This window comes from Caretta caretta, chromosome 6, assembly GCF_965140235.1.
Source record: "Caretta caretta isolate rCarCar2 chromosome 6, rCarCar1.hap1, whole genome shotgun sequence".
Taxonomy (NCBI): domain Eukaryota; kingdom Metazoa; phylum Chordata; order Testudines; family Cheloniidae; genus Caretta; species Caretta caretta.
The window spans coordinates 15441633-15466812 of NC_134211.1; the positions used below are offsets into that span (position 1 = coordinate 15441633).

The 25180-nt window shown below is 46.6% G+C and overlaps 1 protein-coding gene across 1 annotated transcript in view; it reads left to right on the forward strand.

Moving 5' to 3' along the window:
• LOC125639128 (acyl-CoA 6-desaturase) overlaps nt 1-24034 on the forward strand; it is a 38685-nt gene extending 14651 nt beyond the window's left edge. The window contains exons 4-12 of the mRNA XM_048855669.2: nt 55-156; nt 3085-3210; nt 9151-9211; nt 9725-9801; nt 9995-10092; nt 13272-13368; nt 15759-15838; nt 17315-17440; nt 18838-24034. Of these exons, the coding sequence (XP_048711626.2) occupies nt 55-156; nt 3085-3210; nt 9151-9211; nt 9725-9801; nt 9995-10092; nt 13272-13368; nt 15759-15838; nt 17315-17440; nt 18838-18889 (819 nt within the window). The 3' untranslated portion in view covers nt 18890-24034. The remainder of the gene's footprint in view (nt 1-54; nt 157-3084; nt 3211-9150; nt 9212-9724; nt 9802-9994; nt 10093-13271; nt 13369-15758; nt 15839-17314; nt 17441-18837) is intronic.
• The last annotated feature ends 1146 nt before the right edge of the window (nt 24035-25180 follow it).

Here is a 25180-nt window from a genome sequence, read left to right on the forward strand (position 1 = left end):
TCTTACCTTTGATTTCAAGCAGCCCTGTCACCCCTGGTCCTTTTTCCTCTACAGGCCCAGGCTGGGTGGCTACAGCATGACTTTGGACACCTCTCTGTCTTTAAGAAGTCTATATGGAACCATATTGTCCACAAGTTTGTCATCGGGCACCTGAAGGTAAAGGTCGTGTGCTGGATGCCAGCACACACTGTGCAGAAGGAAAATGATTGCAGCGAAGGAGACTGGGGATACACTCCATCCCATTTCACAGACTGTTGGTGTAAAAACCATACACCCCAGCCCTCCAGTCGGATCTCACCCTTTCAGAGGGAGCAGCAGCCTGGAGGAAGAATTAGTGACAGATTCCAGTTGGAGTTCTTGTGAGGCTCAGATAGGGGAGCCAGATCCTCAGCTGGTGTAAATCATCATAGCTCCAGTAACACAAATGGAACTATGCTGATTTATGCCAGCTGGGGATCTGGCCCATAAGAATGTTAAAATGAAGCATTATACAATCTCCTTTACTCCCCTTCCCGCCCCCCCCTTTCCCTACTTAAAGCCTGAGTAACATGTTTATTGATTAAAATGACCATCCTGCCAGCTCTCACCCATTCGGGACAATTTTAGAACTTCAGTCCAGGACAGGGTCCAACACAAGAGTCCTATACAACCCAGCTGGCGAAAGGATCCACCTACAGTGGGGAGTCTTGTAGGAAGGGATGGAATGGTAGGCGTTATTAGATGCACATTTAGTTTGGCCTTGGCCATTTTAACCACAGGCCTGGAATGACCCCACTAGCAATAAGAAGTATAAAAAGGCAGCAGTGAGACAACTGTGTCCAGACCTAAGGTGGGGCTTCATCTATTGAAAGCCACAGCAACAGGTCACCTCCTTGGCCACAGCTCTGTTCTCACCTTGTGACGGTGTCCCTCTACCCCTCTTTCTTGAGGCCGAGCTTGGGTGGTACTGACCAGGCACTTCCCAATTTGCAAGCAGAACAAATAATGCTCAATTGCTACCCAACCTGCTTTAATGCAAGGAGAGGAAATAGGGAGTCCTAGCAGAAGAAGCCCATTCTTCTTGGTGTATGCAAAGGGATTAAATATGAGAGAGCCTCATTTGCATGAACAAGGTTAAGCACATTGCCAAATTTGGGGTCTAGATGAATTTTCTTCTTCAGGGCATATTTGGCAGTATAGAAGAAACCAAGACAGGAGGCAGGCAAAATATCAGAGCAGAGAGATGATAGCTTAGAGAGAGAGAGAGAGATCAGCAGGGATCTGGGATGAAGAGACAGGATTTCCCTTCCTCTAGAGCACTGAATAGGGGATAATCTTTTAGGATTAGATTGGCATAGCCTACCTGATACATCTCCTTTCCTTCCGGGGGAGAGGAGGGGCATTCCTGAACCTTTGCCCGTCTCACAATTCTCTGTGTTCCTCCTTCTTCACTTTATAGATGATCACTTGCAGGTCCTGAACAGGGAACACCAAAAACCACAAAGCAATTTACTGCAGCAATCTAAAAACGAGGGCTCCCACGTTGGGGTTGGCTATTCCCTCACTGCCAACTTCCCAACAATGCCCCGTTATTCATAGCAACCAGAGCTCTCAGATTGCCCAGTCCTGGGACAACTGGTTTCCAACATGTGTAAGCAGGGGCAAGTAACCTCCGAATGCTCATTAACATGACTAAACTAAAGGCAGCTTTGTGAGATGGAGGCTCTCTGTCCACTCTGAATTCTTGGAAGCAGCCAGCTGCCCACAATGCTTATCACCAGTCACAAGGCAAGTGCTTTGCTGGCCTTCTGCCTGAGCATCCTTGGCAGTGGGATAGCTTGGCACTGTGTTTCACAAGTGCCAGAGGAAAATGAGGATATAGGACCCTTATGGGACACTGTCCAGTCCTTTTTTTTTTTTTTTTTTTTAATACTCTCCATTAAAACCTTCTTAGACACTGGAAAATAATATTTCTTTCCTGGCCAGTTTTGTGTTTTTTCCATTGGGCAAAGAGGGATTCTTTTCACATTCTTTCTTGCACTGCATAAGCCAACATGGCTTTGCCTGCCTTATGTCATGCTTGACATCATCAATGAAATGGGTGATGGCACCGATGACAACAGAGCTCTGGGTAAAGGATGCTGTTTATCTTGGGCTTCCCCTCTGGTGGGATGTCTGCCTGCCTGTCTTTGCAGCATATAAATATTAGGAGTTACATGTAAGCAAGGCTAACTTCTTTTTTCTCAACATGAGTGGCATTATTTTAATACAATATAATAATCCAGACAGATCCAGATCCTCAGCTGGTACCAATCAGCCTGTCAAAGCAGAGGATTTAGCCCCTTCACACTTACAACAATTTCAAAGGTAGCTAAGAGTTTGGAAATAAACTATATGCCATGGGCGGTTTAGATTATACAAGTGAATGAATATCACAGCAGGGGGATCATCCAGTGGCGTAGCCAGGTGGAGAAAACAGGGGGAGCGGAGATAAGAAAATGGTGCCACCCGCTAGTATTCACCCGGCGGCGCTCCGGGTCTTCAGCGGCGGGTCAGGCGGCGCTCCAGATCTTCAGCAGCACTTTGGCATTGGGTCCTTCACTCGTTCCGGTCTTCGGCGGCACTGAAGGACACCCCCCACCCCTGCCACTGCAATGCTGCCGAAAACCGGAGCGAGTGTGAAGGACCCGACGTTTAAGGGGGGAGGGATAGCTCAGTGGTTTGAGCATTGGCCTGCTAAACCCAGGGTTGTGAGTTCAATCCTTGAGGGGGCTATTTAGGGATCTGGGGCAAAAAATTGGGGGATTGGTCCTGCTTTGAGCAGGGGGTTGGACTAGATGACTTCCTGAGGTACCTTCCAACCCTGATATTCTATGAAGTGCTGCTGAAGACCCGGAGCACCACCTGATCTGCTGCCGAAGACCCGGAGTGCTGCCGGGTGAGTAAAAATTAAAAAGGCACCAAAGAATTAAAAAGGCACCACTTCTGCTCGGTGGGGGAGCAGCCGCTGCCCCACTCCCCCCCGCAGCTACGCTACTGGGATCATCTCTCCATTAGCGGGAACCATGCCTCCCCATGGACTAAACATTTCCTTCCTCTTCCCAGGGTGCCTCAGCAAACTGGTGGAATCATCGTCACTTCCAGCATCATGCCAAGCCCAATATCTTCAAGAAGGACCCAGATGTGAACATGCTGCATATTCTTGTCCTGGGAGATTCTCAGCCCGTTGAGGTAAGACAAGGAAGTGGTGGTTGCTGGTGGGCTTTAGAGAACTTTTTCTGTGAGGACAGGGGTTGATCAGTGTCTCGAGGACCAGACCTTTGCTGTTAAGACTTTGTCTTTGAGGAAAAGTTGAAGGGACACACCCCAGTTCCCTGCATCTATATTTTCTGACAGGAGTTTGGGTCAAAATTTGAGAGGATATGAGGGCCAGAAAATTCAGTGGCCGATATAATTTCTCATGCTTGTTTCCAGCCCAAAGGTGATCATATGTTTAGGTGGCTTGAGAGGTAGGGAATGAGAGTGAAGAGAACGCAGAAATAGGGTCAATTTTAATCCCGTTGTTCTGAGATATCCAAGTGTGGAAAAAACGGTGAAGAATACTCCTTTGCTGACTTAACCCAAACTGGGCTTCTTTCTGATATTTCCAACTTCTCCTTGGTTTAGTACTTCTGTGAGGACAGGCACCTCTTGTGAGCAGTCAAAGCAAATTCATTTTAAAAGTTTATCTAATATTGAAAGAAATGCCTTACGATATTTGTGTACAAACAGGGATCCTCACTTCATTGGAGCCTTGGCAAATTCTCTTTAGAGCAGATTGCATGGTAACATCAGAATAATGGTTTCCTCTTGTGTCTTCTGCTTGGGGAAAAACATGAGGAAACTCTGTCGGGGGGGTGGGGGGGAAAAAGACCTACACTAATGCAATTGTAGTGCTGATGTGTTAAACACCAAAGGCTTGGCTATACTTCATGACCTTATAGGGGCATAGGGGAGAGGAATCCCCCATGTGTGCTCTTTATGGGCAGTCCAGGCTTTGGGTCTGGTCATGCAGGGGTAAAAGATACTGCATGCTTACTTACTTCCCCACTGGAGCAAGTAGGGGTGGGGCAGGGAATCAGTGAAGCTTTGGCTGCATTTCCCAATCCACCACTCAGCAGAGCTCAGCCAGCATAGCAGGGTGAATGGTAATTATACCCCTGAAGCAAGCGGGGAACGTGGAGGGAATTGCAGCTCCCTGAGATGTAATTCCTTCCTGGGGCAATTCAGCCATGGGTGGTGTCCTTGGGACACAACCTAGTTCTGCAAAAATCTGTAAATTCAAAAGACAGGGGGCCAGATACTTGACTATGTAAATCCATGAAGTCAATGGGGCTATATTGATTTACAACAGCTCAGGTTCAGAGCCATGGTTCCCAAGGCAACTATGAGCCAGCCATACTGCACACAGTAACTGTATCTATTAAGGTAATGCAATTAAATCCAATTCTCTGGGGCCACAATATTTACTGTCTGTATTGCAGAAAAACCCAAGGGAAGGGTATAATAAAGATCAATAGTGGTATATGACGTATCAGCATAAGGACATACAGTAAAAAAAAGCTTATAAAGCCAATGTGTGGATCTGAAACACCACAGCAAAGGCATTTGCAACAAACAGAATATAGGGAGACATAAAAGAAAATACTGGGGCACATTCATGCCACCACAACCCACTTCTATGCCACAAAGAGGCTAATTCCAGATACATGGTGGAGAGGCAGCCTAAAAGGTGAATTACATGCATGGGTACTGAAAGTGTTCTATGAAGACAGAAAGGTCTAACCATATGTCACTGAAATGAATCACCCCGAATGGACCATAACAAACCACTAACCAACCATTACGCTATGGTAACTAAATATCTGGAGTCAGATCTTCAACAGGTGTAAATTGGTGCCACTCCATTGACGTCAATGGAGTTTGCTGACTTACACCATTTGAAGAGCTGGCCCCTGATAGCTAGGTTTTGAGGATGATGATCCCATCACTTCACAAATAGCTGAGCAGAATGGGGGTGCTTATAGCAATGAAGGAATTGGTTCTGTCTTCCAAGATGAGTGTCTGACGTATATCAGTGCTTGGATGTGCTTTCACTGTTGTATATTGAAACCTTACCCTGATGCAGCCTTGCAGAACTTGGACTGCACTTAATTCCCTTCTCATAAATCTGCAATTCCTGAAATCACCAATGCCCCGCCGGCCATGTGACTGTATTACAGGTGAAAGGTGTTAGCCTGTTTGAACTCGGATGAAGACATGGACCTGGTCCCTGGAAGATGCCCCTCAATCAGAGGGAAGGGAACAAAATGGAACAGAGGTCAATCAAGATGGAAATGAACAAGGGAGTGGGGAGAAATAGTGAGATAAACAAGTAAGAGGAAAACACAAGTATGGGAACACTGTCTGGAGAACCCCAGACAACTGCTGACAGGGACTGGGCTATTTCCAAGTCTGGAGTGGTGAGTGGAGACCACGAAGAACTAAAGGAACACCCCCTCAGATGAAGAAAGGGACAGAGGTCCCCAGTAATCAGTTGACTACAAAAGAAGGAAACAGGAATGAGCGTGCAGATCAAAGGTTTAAAGCAAAGGAACCCCAGATGGGGACACTGAGCTGAGAACCCTAGACAACTGACAATGAGTATTGGATTGATAGCACAGGAAACTCTTCCCTACCCACAGAACAGTCAGCAGCAGTCCAAGCTTCCCAACACTGCCCCATCATTGTGTGAAGAAGCATTTCCTCACACAACGCACAGTCAACCTGTGGAACTCATTGCTGGGGAAGTTGTGAAGGCCAAAACTATAATTGGGTTCAAAAAAGAATTAGATAAGTTAATGGAGTATAGTTCATAGAATCATAGAATATCAGGGTTGGAAGGGACTTCAGGACGTCATCTAGTCCAACCCCCTGCTCAAAGCAGGACCAATCCCCAACTAAATCATCCCAGCCAGGGCTTTGTCAAGCCTGACCTTAAAAAACTCTAAGGAAGGAGATTCCACCACCTCCCTAGGTAACGCATTCCAGTGCTTCACCACCCTCCTCGTGAAAACGTTTTTCCTAATATCCGACCTAAACCTCCCCCACTACAACCTGAGACCATTAATCCTTGTTCTGTCACCTGCTACCAATAAGAACAGTCTAGATCCATCCTCTTTGGAACCCCCTTTCAGGTAGTTGAAAACAGCTATCAAATCCCCCCTCATTCTTCTCTTCTGCAGACTGAATAATCCCAGTTCCTTCAGCCTCTCCTCATAAATCACGTGCTCCAGCCCCCTAATCATTTTTGTTGCCCTCCGCTGGACATTTTCCAATTTGTCCACATCCTTCTTGTAGTGTGGGGCCCAAAACTGGACACAGTTCTCCAGATGAGGCCTCACCAATGCCAAATAGAGGGGAATGATCACGTCCCTCGATCTGCTGGCAATGCGCCTACTTATACAACCCAAAATGCTGTTAGCCTTCTTGGCAACAAGGGCACACTCTTGACTCCTATCCAGCTTCTCGTCCATTGTAACCCCTAGGTCCTTTTCTGCAGAACTGCTGCCTAGCCACTTTGTCCTTAGTCTATAGAAGTGCATAGAATTCTTCTGTCCTAAGTGCATCTCCACTTGTCTTTGTTGATCCTCTAATTTGTCTAGGTCCCTCTGTATCCTATCCCTACCCTCCAGCATATCTACGACTCCTCCCAGTTTAGGTCCATCAATGGCTATTAGTCAAGGTGGTCAGGGACACAGTCCCATGCTGTGGATATCCCTAAGCCTCTGACTGCCAGATGCTGGGAGTGGATGACGGGATGGATCACTCAGTGATTTCCCTGAGTTCTGTTCTGTTCATTCCCTCTGAAGAGTATAGCATCGGCCACTGTCGGAAGGCAGGATACTGGGCTAGATGGACCATTGGTCTGACCCAATATGGCCATTCTTATGGCTTAACCCAGATGGGGGGATCACTCAGAGGGGAGAGGGCTTTTTAGGGCCAGTCAATCTTTGGCCTCTCTGCTGCCACTGCCACCTACCATCACTACCAATTGGTGACAGTATTTTGTGATGGGGACACCTGTCCTCTGGAAACTGGATGGAAACCCTAGATTTAGTTCACATACTGGAGACTACCAAACAGTCACTGATCTGATTCCTCCCTCTCTTGTGCATGCCCACTGTTTTTATGGCTATTATTGTCATTGATCTGGACTGCCATAACTGTACTGATGTCACTGAGGAACTTTCTCCACTAATTGCTGCAGGCCTGCAGTGTGATACAGTAAAAAACTGCAGTAAAAGCCGTATCAGCCAGGACTGCACACAGTATTAAAAGCTGTTACTTCTGCACAGTTTGTCTGAGTGATAGATGCTGTGGGGAGACCAATTATGAATTTCCTGATGTCGGTATACTTAAATCTCAAATGTAACATTGCAGAGGTGCAGTTTTAATGGCTTGAATTGTACCTTAGGGTACATTGATACACAAAAAAGAAAAATCCTGCAACAGCAAGTCTCAGAGCTTGGGTTAACTATTCAGCCTTGTGGGGCTAAAAATAGTAGGGCAGATGTTCAGGCTCAGGCTAGAGCCGTGGGCTCGGGCTGGAGCCCAGGCTCCGAGACCTGGGTCTTGGCTTCAGCCCAAGTCCAAACATCTACACTGCTATATTTAGCCCCACAGCACAGGCTGCTCAAGTCCAAGTGAGTTGACTGAGCTCTGGGACTCTCTGCCACTGGATCTTTTTGCTGTGTAGACATATGATAAAGTACTTTAGTTGCAATTACAGCACCCTGGCCTCTCATTGATGTGAGAGCAGTGCCTAGAGGCAGAGACTGAAATCAGCCCTGCATTGTTCTAAGCCCTGTCCCGACCCTGAGGTGTATACAACCCAAATAGATAAGACAGACAAAGGGGAGGAGGAGAAAGGAAGAATTATCATCCCTGTTTTTCACATGAGGAACTGAAGCACAAGGAAATTAAATGACTGGATCGAGGTCACTCAGGAAAGCTGTGTAGAGCTGAGAATTAGCCTGAGATCTCCTGAGTCCCACTCTAGTGCCTTACTCATTAGACCTTCCTTTCTCTTGCCTGAAGGATGGTTATGAGACTCGTGCATGTTTATTACAGCTGGTTGATATTTTTTCCTCAAAATATTTTATTTGGTGAAATGTGGCTTTTGACTAAAAATGTCACAGTACCTTTTCAGTGTGGCCACAATTTTCCATCTCTTTCATGAAAACTGGAAGCCAAAACCCAGCCATTTTTAGACAACTTGCATTTCAATGAGACTCAGGCTCCTAAGTGCCTATGTCGCTTTTGAAAACAAAACTTAGGCTCCTAAGTCAGTTAGGCATTGCAACACTGAGGCCTAAAGGGTAAAGTCGATCTAAGCTACACAATTTGAGTTACGTGAATAGCGTAACTCAAATTGACGTAGCTTAGATCTACTTACTGCGGGGTCCACACTACGCTGTATAAACGGGAGACGCTCTCCCATCGACTCCCCTTCCTCTTCTCGATCTGGTGGCGTACTGGAGTCGACATCCAAGCGATTGGCGGTCATCGCCACAGCATCGATCCCGGCTGTAGTGTAGACAAGCCCTGAGTGGAGCAACACCTTTAAAACTCTGGGCCTCAGTATATCTCCCTCTGTTCCCCCTTTGTAACAGGAGGATAATAGCATTTCCTACCTCATGGTACATGAAAGACTGAGAGGTGCTCAGGTACTTCGGTAACAGGGGCTAAATAAGTACTCAAGTTGAATGATTTTAAATGGGAACTTGCCTCTAGTGTAGACAGGGAAGTCATGATTAAACATATTAGCAGGGCAAGATCAACCCTGACAACAATGAGTTAACACATCTTAAAACATGACATATTCTCCTACTCTAGACATAGCCTTGGAGAAGGAAGTACTGTATGCTAAGACAGCTTTCTAAGGGCTTGCTCCTGCTCCCTGTAAAGCAATGGTAAAACCCTCATTGCCTTCAGTAGGGTAGGATTAGGCCATAAATCCCCAGCTCTGACTAAAGAGAATTAACCAAATATAAAGAGGTGTCATTGAGAGTCTCCTCCTGTGGAGAGTTTTCTCATATCCATGGGTGTAACGAGCTGAGACAGTTCTCTGTCATTTATCTCCCCCTCCAGTATGGCAAGAAGAAGCTGAAATACCTACCTTACAACCACCAGCATGAGTACTTCTTCCTAGGTGAGTATGCCCGGGCCCCCTATGCTTCCCTATATGGTGAGATCGAGGGGATGCATCTTTACCTTGTGGCTCCCTTTTGCCTCAGCAGAGCGATTCTTCCTAACTAACCCCTCCCTATCCAGGACCCGCTATCCCTTTCACATCTTAACTGCAATAGAAGCCTGCACCTCAGTTCCTCCATAACATCATCATTGAGATCCATGGATCCTTACCACCACCAAAGAGGCTAAATAAAGTGAGACAAGTGACTAAGTCTAGGAGGCATCCCCCAGTAGATAAACATGTCAGCAGAAGTCCTGGGCTTGCTCATTGTTAGTCTAGAATCTTCCATACCAGAAGGTGACCAGGAGATGGAGGAAATACCTCCTCCCTTTGCTGAAAGACAGTAGCAGAGCTCTGGTTTCCCCATCACAAGCTCTTGCCTCAACTCGTATTTTCAGGTCCCCAGCATGTCTGTTCACCTCATGCTACACATCTGTCTCCCTCATCTGCTCTCTTTTGTTTGCCTTTCAGTTTTCCCACCTCTCCTCATCCCCGTGTACTTCCAAATGCAAATCATCATGACCATGATCAGACACAGGTTCTGGGCGGTAAGTGAAAGCTTGTCTCTGCTCTGAGTGTCAAACTGTGTCTCACGTGGATGGTGAAGAGAACCTTATCTGGGGAGGGAGAGACGAGGCTTCTGTCCACTCTGTAAAGAGACCTGGCTTAAGGAGGGGTGTTGTTGGGGGTGAGGGGAGGGTAAGTTGCTTGTAATGCATAATCTCTTCTTTCTTTCCCTAGGACCTGGCCTGGGCCTTCAGTTATTACATGCGCTATTTCATCATGTACATACCTTTCTATGGAGTTCTGGGATCCCTGTTTCTCCTCACCTTTGTCAGGTAGGAGACACTGCTCTCCTCTACCTCCAGACATGGGCCCCACCCATCCCACGTGATGAGCGATGTCAAGCTAACTCATCTATGCCATGACGTTCTCCCTTATTAATCAACATTCTCTCCACTCATTTACCCCAATCTGTGCTACATCCCACTGCCTTGACTGGCTTCTCTTGCCTCAATCTCCTCCAGAAGATTTGATTCTCGTGTTTAGTCTCTCTCATCATCAGGAAATCCTTAGTGGTGGTGATGGCATGTGGAGATGGGAAGCACCATTCCCTCCTTCCTTCCTCACTCATTCCCACCCATGTAAAGCTCCCAAACTGGGTCTAAGTCACCTGAGGAATTTTGGATGTGGTTCCTTTCAGAGCCCCTCCCGAGTCAGCTGGAAAGTAACTCAGGAAAGAGGCAGGGAGCTCCCTCCCCTAGGAACTGAATGTGCTGCCTTCACATGATACCCAGCTCCTGCCAGCTCAGGGAGCAAGAAGTCAAATGCTGTCCCCCACTTGGATCCCCTGTATGTAGCATGCTTTGCTGGATGGCCCCTGACCCAAGCACTCACTTTTACACCCCAGTACAGAGACAGTACTATGAGTGACTGGACTGATGTTCCAGACCATAGGATTGTATTGACATCTCCACCCTGGAAGCAGTGACTGTGATGGCTAGCTCATGCCCAAAGGCTGGCCTGCATTTAGATCCATTGTTAGGGTCCTTAGAAAAATAATGTTTTAAAAGAATTTTTGCAAATCTGTGTGAAAATCTTTAAACTGTAGGATCGGAATTCCACCTCCCATGTTATTTTAATGGCTCTGATCATGAGTTAGGAAAAATTCCCATTGATATCAGTGGGCTTTGGTTCAGGCCCTTAGAGAAGCATGAACTTCAAAAGATTTCATGAAGTCATGATAATCATCCATATGTTTAAAGGTTTAGCCAGCCTCTTTTGTGTCAAATCCAGTTGAAAATCTCACAGTGACAGACATTGTAGTTAGATTTCCAGTACTACTTTGTTTCCGTTGGATCACAAATGCAACAAGACCAGCTTTCCTCCCAGTAATGTGGTTAATGAAGCATCACAAAGCTTCCTTAAAATTGCTTATTTAAATTTAAGACAATAAGGAAAGAGTCCAAGGAGTTTTATAGCGCAAACCAGCATTCTAATCCGTTATGAAATCTCTCCCTAGCTGCTCTCTCATTGGTCAGGGAAGCCAGAATTCTTATACTGAGTTACCACTTCTATTCAGGCTGCAGATGCAAGCCAGATAAAAGCATTTACTTTTGATGTGAGGCCAGGCACTTCTAGCCAGTAGGAGGAAGACAGCAAATTCAGATTGTTCTGATTAAGCTATTTGGCCCATATTACCCTTCAGTTGCTGGATTAAAACACCATGCGAAACAAATATGGTGTATAAAAACCCATCCAGGCCAACATCACAACCTTAGAAAAATTCTTGGATCTTTCTTCACATGCACCACGCCGGGGGGGGGACGGGGGGGGGACATAGCTCCACGTGCTGCCCCTCCCTGTAGGCACCACCCCCACAGCTCCCATTGGCGCCAGTTCCCTGTTCCCGGCCAATGGGAGCTGCGGGGGCGGTGCTTGCAGGCAGAAGCAGCGCGTGGAAACCCCTGCCCACCCCCACCTCCAAGGGCTGCAGGCCAGGAGTGTGTTGGCTGCTTCCAGGAGCAACGCAGGGCCAGGGCAGGCAAGGAGCGTGCCTTAGCTCTGCTGTGCTGCTGGACTTTTAGCAACTGGAGATCACGATCGACTGGCAGAGGCTCCAGGATCAACCAGTCAATTGCAGTCTACTGGTTTAGGATTTAGGACGGAAGAATCCCATGTACTGCTACAGGCTGAGGACTGACTGGCTAAGCAGCAGTTCTGCAGAAAAGGACTTGGGGATTACAGTGGATGAGAAGCTGGATATGAGTCAGCAGTGTGCCCTTGTTGCCAAGAAGGCTAATGGCATACTGGGCTGTATTAGTAGGGGCATTGCCAGCACATCGAGGGAAGTGATTATTCCCCTCTATTCGGCACTGGTGAGGCCACATCCGGAGTATTGCATCCAGTTTTGGGTCCCCCACTACAGAAAGGATGTGGACAAATTGGAGAGAGTCCAGTGGAGGGCAACGAAAATGATCAGGGGGCTGGGGCACATGACTTACGAGGAGAGGCTGACAGAACTGGGCTTGTTTAGTCTGCAGAAGAGAAGAGTGAGGGGGCATTTGATAGCTGCCTTCAACTACCTGAAGGGGGATTCCAAAGAGGATGGAGCTAGGCTGTTTTTACTGGTGGCAGATGACAGAACAAGGAGCAATGGTCTCAAGTTGCAATGGAGAAGGTCTAGGCTGGATATTAGGAAACACTATCTGACTAGGGTGGTGTTGAAGCACTGGAATGGGTTACCTAGGGAAGTGTTGGAATCTACATCCTTAGATGTTTTTAAGGCCTGGCTTGATAAAGCCTTGGCTGGGATGATTTAGTTGGGATTGGTCCTGCTTTGAGCAGAGGGGTGGACTAGATGATCTGAGGCTCTTCCAACCTTAATCTTCTATGATTCTATGGTTGGTGACCACTGGTCTATTCCATTCTTGATCTCTTTGCTAAGACTGACAACCAGAAACCTAGCAATGATTGGGGGAGGAGGGTGTTGTGAGGAGAACACGTGTCCACCAGGAAATTGAACAGATCAAAAAGGTTCATTCTGAGTGAGTGTTTCCAGGTCAGTTTTTATTTTATCCATACTGGTATCCCCGTATGTATCACAAACTAAGGGGTGAATCAAAGCTTGTAAAGTGTTAGTGCGAAAGAGCAATCCCCCAGTGAGAATGCGAGATCAAGGGAGATAGCCACTAAGGGAAATACAGTTAGGTATCCTAATAATCATGTTAACGCCTAGACCTAAAATGGAGCCCCAACAGAGCAAGAAAAACCTACTGCAGAACTGATTCCTTCCATTGTCCAGAATCAGAAAGCTGCCTGCTCCCTCATCTTGGGAAATACTCCCCTATTATCCTATGCCTCCTCTGTGTACAACATGGCTGCTGCCTGTACACCCCCTCTCCCCACTCCCTTTGTTATCACTGTTGGCCTTACCTGCACTACCCTATATGAGGATGGCAAGCTGCACAGATTATAGCCTGATCTGCGCTGTGAATGTTTATGCTTCCTTTTGAAGGTTTCTGGAGAGTCACTGGTTTGTGTGGGTCACACAGATGAACCATATTCCAATGGAAATTGACTGTGAGAAGCACAGAGACTGGCTCAGCTCTCAGGTAATGGCTGGGATATTAATGTCCCATAATAGGTTAGAAATTCACTTGCCCTTCAGAGAACAGCTGGATTATCATTGACTACCTGTCCCCAACATTTAGTTTGAGCCCAGTTTAGCAGTTTTACAACATAATAGCCTGGGGTATCTGTCTAGGACCCTTTCCCCCCTTTCCCCCTTCCTCCCCCCCAACTCTCTCCTATAGGGAGTAAGGCTGACTATGAGGAGATGGAAATCCAAATCTGTGTGCTGAATCTGTCCCCTGAATTGATACATTTTGAGGGGCTAATTAAAGCATTCCTCATTCAGGTCTGGGGAAGTGCAAGGCTCAAGGGGCTTCACAACAATCATCCTTCATAAAGTGCGTTGACACACAGGTGTGCAAATCAGAAGTAACTCCATGTAAGTCAATGGGCCAGATCCTCAGGTGTAAGTCAATTTAGTTTCTTTGACTTCAGTGGAGATATACAAGACCAGCTGAGGACCTGGCCCAATGTCTTTCTAACTTTTACTGTTCAGGAATAACGAATTCTGAACACATCATGTGAAAACCAATCATAGCAGCTGCAATGGCTCAAAATGCCTTCCACAGACTCACCAAACATATACACCCATATATATATACATACCATGCCTCCTACCTGCAGTGTTCTAAGACTAATTCAGCTCTTACGTGGCCTGCGTCTGCTCTCCATTACACTGGTGTAAATCAGAAATACTTCCAATAACATCAGTAGGAAGTAACTGAGTTGAGTGCAGAATGCATCTCCTACATCAGGTTACAGTATCTACTGTGGCCCGCAAGGGATAGCTTTCAAAGTCTGGCAGTCACCATCTCTCTACTGGGTCCTGATCCAGTAAACACTTAAGCATTTGCTTAACTTTAAGCATGTAAATAATCCCACTGTAGTCCACTACTCATGTGTATGAAGTGAAGCACATGCTTACCTGTTTTGTTGGATGGGGGGGGATTTGGAGAAAGAGCAAATCTGACACTGATGTGGTTTTAAGCTGAGTTCTTTGGAAACACCTATTGCTCATGCAGTCGTCATGCAGAATTCACTGCCACAGCTTAGCAAGGAAAAGAATGTAAGAGGATTTTAAGAAAGACTGTGTAATTGTATGCTCATGAATAACAATGGTAGCTATGCCAGCTAAGCAAATGTTCCCAGCTTGTTCAAACCTCATGCTTCAGGGTTCAGCTGATGATCTGTGTGCAGCTGGGAAGGGAACCTTCCACCCCCCACCTCCCACAAAGTCGTAGTATTACACAGCTGGCTAGATGTACAATGGCCTCTTGTTTTGCCTGGCTCGGAAGCATTGGGTATAGGCTCTGCTGAAGGCAGGATACCGACTAGATGAACCTGAGGCAGTATGGCAACCCCTATGCTGCCTCACACGTGCAGTTCACTTTCCGAAACTTGAGAGAATCCCTGATCAAGCCTCTCTGGTGACAAAGACCTGGGTCTGATGCCTTGCAGCCTTCTCTCCTTCCTAGGCCAGTGGAGCCATGCAAGAGGATGTGGTTATTCCCAGGGGAGTTGGTCACTCTTCTTTTAGTGCTCCCAGCCCTCTCTGTCAATCTGCCTCTGGCTCAGAAGGGATGAACGTCTCAGGAGCAACTTGCGATTGGAGATAGGGAGGGACTATTATGATAACTAAAAGATAGGGATCTAAACAAGTGGGAACACCCTGACATCAGCCCTGTTATCATGAGGGATCACAGGACAACCTGCAATGTGGTTTTCTGCACACCTTGGACCTAAGAGCCATTTCCAAGATAGGCTGAGACTATGAACACCCTAGTAGTTTAACTGGCCTGGCACCATTAGCCTCTTTGCCAGTTACTGAGGTGGTCTTCCTGGTCTCTAGTCCCAGGGCGCATCAGGGGAACATACAGTAGGTCAGCAGTGACCAGATGGGATTGGTCTAGAGCAGTGGTTCCCAAACTTGTTCCACCGCTTGTGCAGGGAAAGCCCCTGGTGGGCCGGGCCGGTTTGTTTACATGCCGCATCCGCAGGTTCGGCCGATCCCGGGTCCCAGTGGTCACGGTTCGCTGCTCCAGGCCAATGGGAGCTGCTGGAATCGGCCAAACCTGCGGACGCAGCAGGTAAACAAACCGGCCTGGGCCACCAGGGGCTTTCCCTGCACAAGCGGTGGAACAAGTTTGGGAACCACTGGTCTAGAGAAGTATAGGGAATACAGCCAGTGCAGGAGAAGCTGCATGAGAGAATATTTCATCCAACAGCTTGGTAGTGCAGTAAAGGTGCACACGACTGCTTGGTCTGAAGTACCCCCTCTGCCTTCTGTAATATGCAGGAAGAAGAGCCCTATACCAATTGCTTTTAGGCCAAGGCTTCATTAAAATTCACTGTTGGCATCTTGTCTTTGCAGTTGGCAGCTACCTGTAATATCGAGCAGTCCTTTTTCAACGACTGGTTCACAGGGCACCTGAACTTCCAAATCGAGCACCAGTGAGTATGGGCCCAGGGGGGATGGGAAGGAATCTTATGGACACAACCAGGTCACCACCTGGCCAATCAGGGCAGGACTTAGGAAGGGGTGCAAGCATTATGGGGCGGCAGTGAGCAGAGAAGGAAACGAGACCTCAGGAACATCATGCATGAAATCAGAAGAAACAACTGCAGTCATCGTCTCATGTCACCACTAAACACAAATAACTTTCACCTGTTGCCACCAGCAAATTCCCCTTTCACCCTCACAATCTTAATTTAGAGTCTGATTCAGGACTCATTGATTAAAATGGCCATTAAATCAGGTCCTTGGGCTCATTTGGTTTGGAGTGTTTCTACTCACTTCAGTAATTCCCTCTGCCTCTTCCCAGCCTCTGATTTATGTAGCTTTAGTGCAACTGCATAGGACTATCTGCAGTTCTAGGTACCCTAGTTCAGCAAAGATGTCAAAAGATAAGATCAATTATGCAAAATGCTGTCTATGACAATACAAAAACTAGGGGAGAGGTCATATGGAGTAAGACTGAAGAACCCGGAAGTTGACTTAGGGAATGAAAGAGAACCCAACAGAGCAGCAGAGGATAACAAGTTTCAGAGTAACAGCCGTGTTAGTCTGTATCCTCTAAAAGAAAAGGAGTACTTGTGGCACCTTAGAGACTAACCAATTTATTTGAGCATAAGCTTTCGTGAGCTACAGCTCACTTCATCGGATAGTGCATCCGATGAAGTGAGCTGTAGCTCACGAAAGCTTATGCTCAAATAAATTGGTTAGTCTCTAAGGTGCCACAAGTACTCCTTTTCTTTTAGAGGATAACAAGACCACAGATTCTTTATCTGTTTGTCTGGTCTATGAGCTTCCAGACAATTTAGCTTGTCAACAGACGATTAGTTGTTGTCCAAAGGGAATGCAACTCAAGTTGCAGTGGGGGAGGTCTAGGTTGGATATTAGGAAACACTATTTCACTAGGAGGGAGGTGAAGCACTGGAATGGGTTCCCCAGGGAGATGGTGGAATCGCCATCCCTAGAGGTTTTTAAGGCCTGGCTTGACAAAGCCTTGGCTGGGATGATTTAGTTGGTGTTGATCCTGCTTTGAGCAGGGGGTTGGACTAGATGACCTCCTGAGGTCCCTTCCAACCCTGATATTCTATGATTCTATGACAGCAATCTCAGTAGATCAACTGAGGGTTCCTCACTCCTCATTTTTCTAACACTCCCTGTTTTCTAACCTGATCTTTCATTCTTTCTAAGTACGTTTTTGTTCTGGGGCAAGACAGCAGGAATGGGAATCAATACATTCAATTTTCAAGAGCATTTCTTTAAAGCCTGGATTTCTCCCTCTCGCTCTTTTCTGTCTGCCTGTTTTGCTTGGAGAGAAGGAGGCAGTAATTAGCCCTAAGAGGAAGCAGAAAGAAGTGTCTGTTTCCAGGGGTCTGTCGCTAGGTTTTTCTCAGGCTCTCTCTACTTCTTTATTCAAGCCTGTTTCCCATGATGCCACGACACAATTACTGCAAGATTGCCCCACTGGTGAAGTCATTGTGCACCAAGTACGGAGTCCACTATGAAGAGAAATCTCTCGGCAAGGCATTCATAGACATCGTTGGGTAAGGGGCCTGAGTACTACTCACGGGGGGATGCAGCCTGTATTGCCAGTGCCTGCCTTCCAGTAACCTCTTGTCCGTTTTAATAGAAAAAAAACCCTCTGCTTCATAGGTACCTGTGCCGAGAGCAGTGGCATCAGCCCTGTAAACTGTTTGTTTGCTGTAGGAGTGATAATCTTTTTGCACCAATCTAAAAAGCGTCTGGATTTTTACTGTAGCAATGATATCGCTCCATTGACTTCAGTGGAGCAACAACAATTTCTGAGCCGGATCCCCAGTTGACATAATGTCATAGAGAAGAAAAGGACAAAGCTGTCTCAGAAACAGCAGGTTCCAACTCTCTAACCCACAGACTCCTTCCACCCTGGCCCTCAAACAAGGAGAAATCAGGAGTGACTTGCTCGATGATTACCAAGTCACCACTGAATTCCCCCAAGAGGTGTTCACCCCTTTCTAGCACCTTTCATACCATGCTATTCAGGTGGCTGGCCCTTTAAAGCAAGGAGCTACAGGCCTAAAGTAGCCATTTTGCACCTGACTATTGCAGACAGCAACTTCCTATTGCTCAGCTGACATTCCCGAAGAAGTGGCACATCCTCAGGATAGGGGAAATAGGTGGACTTTAAGTCACTTTAAGACAAAAGGCCCCGATCTTGAGCCACACCGAGTCGTGTTTGTGCCCCTCCAGCAGTAGAGAGGGCACTTAAAAGCACACATATGCTCAGGATTTATGTGCTGAAGAAGCAGTGGTGGATTACTCCATCACTGCAGAATCCTCAGCTGGTGAAGAGTTAGCGTAACTGGTTCTGTACCACCTACTCCAAAGGGGGCCTGTTGGGGGTCGGAGGAGATGTGGAAACAACAGGCTTCAGTAACAGCCCCTAAGGAACCAATCTAAGCTGGCACAAGTTAGTGCAATCCTTAAAAGGATGGAAAAGTGACAACAAACCACCTTTGCTCTTCCCCCCCCTTGCCCTCAGATGCATCAAGTACTGCTCTGCTGCACAGGGGGATTCTGCCAGATGTTTCTCAGGACAGTGGCCACGTGGCTATAACATACAAATTCTCTGAAACGATGAAACATGGGTGTTGCCTGAATTGTAACTAGAAGGAGTTCCTGCTGCAGAACATATTGACCTACTTTCAGTGTAATGCCCATGAAGTCTGTGGAGTTAATCTGATGGACACTACCTGAGATTGTGCCCATTGTGTTTTAAGTCAAGTTGTGTATGGAATGAGATAGGCAGCTCATCTCGCTTTATAGACCCAACATTCAGGAAGGAATATTGACCTCCTGAGGAATGATGGTTGGATTCAGAAGTGGGCAACTCCTTGCAGAATCTCTGTTCAGGCAGGCCTGTGAGTCCTGCTTCACTAATGCCTCTCTTCTCTTTCCATAGGTCCCTAAAGAAATCTGGAGATCTCTGGTTGGATGCCTACCTCCATAAATGAAACTGGATCATAGTGGGGAGGTGCGAGTGATGGGGGAGGGACCGTGTGGTTTTGTTTTTTTTCTGTCAGATTTCAGCCTATATCTGTGTGCACAGTTTGAGGGGAGTTTCCTGATTTGTGAAATGCTACTGGGGTGGGTGGGAGGTTCAAGAGACCTTTTTAAACCAGAGAGATTTTAAAAGTGTTTGGCCCAGTCTTCAGAAGATGAGTTAAAAGATCCATTTCATACCACCAGGCTGGAAATTGACCAAGCTGAGTGGGGTTTTCTGTTTTGGAGGTGGAGGGTGAGAGAGCGGGGTGGATAAACAGAAGAGCAATTTCTTCCCTCCCCTCCCTCTTCCTGAGCCATTCACTGCAGCCCTCGCCTCAACCCCCACACACAGGCACTAGATTCATAAACATGATCAGGCCAGCGTCAGAGAGCTTCTGCATCTGTTCCAATATTTACAATCCCAGAAACCCCCATCAGCTTGCACCCTTTTCCCCCTTCTGATGCCGGTGCAGAGGAGCAACAGCGCAGGATTGGATTGTGTTTAAAAACAAAAAACCCAAAAGCCTGTTTGATCACCCATGGAACGGCAAAGTCTCTTGGCTGTGCTGTCTGCTGCATCCTCCCTGGAGAATTGGGAGGCACAGCTGTGAGCAGCAGGTGCTGCATTATTAGTCTGCCTGCCTTGCTCAGAGCCCTGCTGTGGCTTTGTCTCTCTCTCAGCCTCTTTCTCTCTCTGAGCGTAGCGCTGCTTTCGTAAAGGCCATGGCACCGGTCCTACGCTGAACTCCCGCATTAGCTTCACTGGGACTCTACACAGGCGCAGGTATCCAACTGCATGGGCCTCTGTGCTGGATCAGACTGGGGGTGTTTTTACTGCTCACCCCTGTTCTTAGGGGTCTGCGACTCAGCTCTGGGCTGAAACAGCGAGAGGGATTTAACAATCACTTCATCAGGTTTGCTTTCCATGTGGCCCATTAACACTGCTAAGATGTCTGCTAACTAATGATAATATTGATATGTATAACAAATTGATCTGCCCATTGCAGATGCTTTATTGTGCTCCTCTATAGTTCACAGACTGCCTTGGGGGGTTGCAGCTACTTAACACAAATACAGCAGAGAACCAAGCTACTCTGGTTTCACATTTGGTGTGAAACTTTCCATAGAGCACTGAGAAATGTCTTAAATTGTCTAGACCTATTTTCTGTCTGATACACAGTTACCCAAGAACTATTAATGGCTCTAATGGAGGGTAGTTTGCAAGGTTCAGTTGGTTCCATGGCACAGGGCCCAATCCAAAGCCAATTGGTAGCAATAGAAAGTCTTCCATTGGCAGCAGTTGGCTTTACATTAGGCCCGGAGACTTTAATTTAATACAGTTGAAAGCAAGATAGATGTGACATTCCAGTAACGTTAAGGGCCAGGGTTTCTAAAAAAGGCCTCTAAACTTCTGCCCATCTCTCATTGCTTGTTCAAAACCCACATTTCCTTGTGCAAAATAGGTATTTAGTCATGCAGTTACCTAACAGCGAGTTTGTAAGCACATCATTAGGTCCCAATCACACAACTGCATCCCCCCAGGCAGATCCTATCACCCAGATGGTGCCCTACTAAAATCAACAGGGCTCTGCCTGCCTGGAGGCAACTGCAGGACTGGGGCTTGACACTTGAGAAAGTTTAACCCACTTTAGAAAATGCCTCCCTGAAGATCAGATTTTACTGCACTAAAGCCAGAAAATTCATAGCGGAGATTGTAATTTAACCAATTCACTGATGCCTGAAGTTTGTAGGGGACTCTAAATATTTGGGTGATTTTACACACCCTGTTGATTGCAATACTTAAATATCACCACAGGTGGTTAGAATGAAGTTTTATTGTCCTGGTGTGTTTCAGTGTCAACCAGACCTTGAACACCTTTTATATTGCAGTCCCTAGGGTTCCAATATCTAATAGCATAATTAATAGTATCTTTCTGTATTTTGTAGTCTTTTTGAACAAGGTAATAATGAGTTAGCATGGGATTGTGGAAAACACCATTGAAACTGCCTTAATCTCAGTCTCCTTCTGATTCAATGAATGTATCTCACATTCTCTGCTCCAGCAGGGATGAGCACAAACTTACTGCAGCACCTGCTTTGCAGTCTTCCAAATAGGCAGCTCACTTTTCGAGAAGGTTCAGGTTGTTTGCTCCTCCAGTTCTTGTTTCCAAAACAAACTCTGAGTTTGGCTGCTGCTTCCTCTGGGCTCTGGCCCCTTTCTCTTTGCTGTCTGTCTTGTTGGAATGTTGTCCATTTGCATGGTAAACGTCCAGAGGAACCTCAGGAGAGGGGTGGCCCAACAGACCCATCCCAAACCAGTAGCCTTATTCCAGTCATGTGCTTTTGTAGTTGTCATTGATCATCTTACAGGAGGGACTTGTGTTTTATTAAAAGAATAATGCAATTCCGGTAGGGCACCCTGCATTGCCAATGCTTGGGAGACGGCAGCTATCACTACTGACAGCTACAGAACCTCAGAACATTCTAGAAGAGCAATGGAGCAGGGCACCATGCAGAAGGAAGGGCCAGTCCTGAAGCAGAACAATTGTTTCATTTGTCCTGAGCAACCACAAACAAAATCATAAAGGGAACAAGTAGGGACAGGCAAGAGCCTGATATTGGCTCTTCCCCCTCACCCAGGCGAGCTGGGTGCTTTAGATCAAACTATAGAAACATTCTTGTTCATGGAAAACTCTGAGTCACTAAGACCTGCAAAATAAAAACAATGCCATTTTATAATTGGGAGAAATTTGAGTGTCATACTGTTATGTCTACTGGAAGATGAAAGTCCTCTCTCTACAGAGGATCAAGTCACTGACACCACCATAACTTGCAGTTGTGTTTATCTTACTTTATGTAGTAATGTAACCCGTGCCCGCTGAGTCTGGTGCTCTGTCCCCCTCTAGTGGTAGCTAGACCACCTAGAGATTAATGAGTCTGCTACAGCATTGGCTAAGAGGCATGTGGCTTTTAGCTCATGCAATACAGGTTCATGCATTTAACTCCATAGGTCCCAGGTTAAATGCTGACAACTGGGGTCTGTCAGTGTTACACTAACATGCAAACCAAATTCTCTCATGAAAACTGTATGTGTTGGGAACAATGTCAGCTGTCTCTGTATTTTGCCTCTGGGGCCAATCCCACTTAGTCAACTTCCCAAATGAGCAGTGCTCTTCTCAAAACTTCCCTCTTCACTGGAACTGAGGCCTCTCTTCTCTCCCTCCCTCCAACTCCAGAGAGTCTTTTATTCAGACAAAGGTGTGTCCAGATGCAGCAATTCGATAGAGTGACAAGGTGTCCGTGCATACATTGGAGTAAGTCAGACTGAGCCCTGGTGTAAAGGGATGAATCAGGCTCACTGTATTCAGAGAGATGAAAAAACTTTCATGATGAAATTTGAAATTCTAGTCAGCTAGCCTGAAAGGTGCAGAGCAGTTTGCAACCCAGGGCAGCAGAGAGAGATCCTGGCTTTATTGAAGGCTTTGGAATGAAAGCCAAGAACCACTGAAGTGGCCTTGCATGGCTTTGGTCCCAAACAAGCCTAAACTCAGCAATTTTAGCTGAATTCGACTTTGTGTATGTAGGTTTGAACTTGACACTCAAAGTGAAATTCAGGGGTGCAAACGTGGAAACTTAAAACCTAGTTTGCCCAAATCCCCAGAGAACAGCAATCAACGAGTTCCCCTCCCAGAGCGAGCAGGGAAAAATCTATAACGTTTTTTCTCTTTTGATTATTTATTGCTTTTGAATGAGATACAAGCACACAACAAACTGTCGGACATGCAGGGAGCCTGTTGGGGCTTTCAAGAAACAAGCCTGAGCCACACCACGGGTGACTTGGCTTTTGGCAGCACACAGGCCATTTCCAGAGGCTGTGGGTTGGAGATAAGCAGCTTGTTTCAGACAGGACAATTGAACGGGTAGACATGGGGGGACAATCTTTGCGTCCCTCCAGTTCGCAAGTGGGGTGGGGGTGGAATGTTGAGGTTAGAAGGTTCCTTGGCAGTTGGGATTGGCAGTTGGAAGGGGAAGGAGTGACCTGCTGAAAGGGGGCAGGAGCCCTGGGCGGGGAGATGGGGAGTATGGGTGGGTAGGGGCATGTCGTAGGGAGCTGGGGGACATGTGAGGGGAACAGGGTCAGAGATGTGAGCATGAGGGAGAAGAATCAGCAGGGGAAAGAGAGGATGAGGAGAGAAAGGAACAAGGCTGAGATCAACTGTCCCACATTTCTCTCTCATGGCATTGTTACCTGACCAGATAATGGCTTCAAGGCTGGATTGTGGCTAGCCCTGCATGGGTGCATGAGGAGGGAGGACACCAGCTCAACGAGCGCTCCCTTTCACAAGGAAGGAGAAGGCTCACTCTCAATCCTTGATCTCCCTGAGTAAAGACTGGACGCGTGTAATGTAAGCAGTAATACTAGACAACCCAAAGAGTTGGGTTTTGGACCCATCCTCCTCCCACCTAGTTAGCAGAACAGGGCCAGTGCGGGGGAAGGGAAAGAAAACACACACCGCACCCTTTAAAGGGGTGTTCCAGTTCTCTCTGAACTGTGTGCTTCCCTAGCACTCTGGGAGACATGCTGGGTGAGCCAGCTAGGAAATCTCTGAAAAGCTGTGGGCTAGATCCTCAGGGGGTGTAAATCTGTCTCACTCCATTGCCGTCAATAGATCTGTTCCAGTTTGCACCCGCTGGGGATCTGGCCCTCCAAGTAAATCCTGACAGTAATAGTCAGTTGTGGTGAGGGGTAAAAAAGGGTCAGGGGACCTACTGCTGAGGATTCGTGTACCATGCATTAGGGGACTCAGCCTCATAACACCATCCACACACATCAATAGAAGTCTATGTCAAAATGCTTCCTTTCTGTAACAAGCTGCTATACATCAGTCATGGCCTCTTCCAACAGATACTTTTCTAAAAGCCACCCTATCAGAGCCCTGAAATTTAGAGTGTGTCTAGAGGTAGTTTTAAAAAAAAAAAAAGCAGCAATTCAAAAATCTTCATAGAAAAGCTCCTGACTGTATCCTTCTTCAGTAAATATTTCAGTAAATCAAAGGAACTATTTTTTCTAGTGTATCTACTTCTCAATAAATTCATAACTGTTGACTATAAAACCGTTTAACGTGATTTATTCACTCACATTCAACATCATTGCTGTCCATAGCGAAACCTGTTGATGTATATGCTTCTTGGGCAGCTGCAGATGTACAAACACACTGAAGACATGCAACAAGGAGGAGCTATCTAACCTAATTAGGGCATTTTTAGGACACCCATCGCTATATTTTCTGAACACCAGGGCAGCACACCATTCCTTATGTCTGGAGTTGGGTCAAGGATGTGTGTTTAAATCCAGTACTAGCTGGGTTTGGGGTGGGATTTAAGGTTCGTTTACCCAGGGGGTAATGCACACTATGGGGTGTGATTTCTAAAGCACTGTGTTGCATGTTAATTGATCTGTATATACCCTGCTGGTGCACATTAAAGTTTCCCCAGTGTGCTTTTACATAATGCTCTTTCAGCATAACTTGTATAGACTTGTATGATTTAAGGCTGAATCTGGTATATGGTTCAGGATCCGTTTTGTTAGTGCTGTTCTTGTTGACTGCTTCCAATTCCAAAACACAGCTGAAGAAGCTTTTTCCCATTTTGAATTCCCACACCAGACCCCCAAGCCATAAGAACAGCTGAGGTCCAGACCCGCCTGGGCCTCAGAGGGATTAGGATTTAAAGTTCCAGTTGTGGCCTGTCTGCTTATTACAAATGACCACTTTCTAACTAGCCATATTTAGCAGACATGACTTTTGTGAATGTCTCTGGGAAACCCTCTGTGTTCTATGATTGCCCCAACCTCTCACTTTGTGGGGATGGGTTCGTGTGGCAACTATTTAAGCCATTGAAAATAGACATCTCAGCATGCCTTTGTATTGGAGGGTGTAAACCTTGAAGAGCAGGAGAGTTCCTTCATCTGTGAATGAACTTGGAGCCACAAAATATTCTTATGCTCCTAATACAGAAGAAACTATGACAGTCCCTGTCGACAGCCACTCCAGCCCTGCAACAGTCTCTTCTTCCTGTGATTCGGCCCTCCAGGTGAGCCACATTGTACTGCCACCATTTTGAGTCCAATGTTCTTATACAATGTCTTTGGACCTGACTCTGGCCCCCACAATTCTCACACCCTTCTCTCAGGGATCTCAGTCATCCTTTCTCAGGGGCTTCATGCTGCATTACCAGTGGCTGGTAGGGGAACCCAGCCC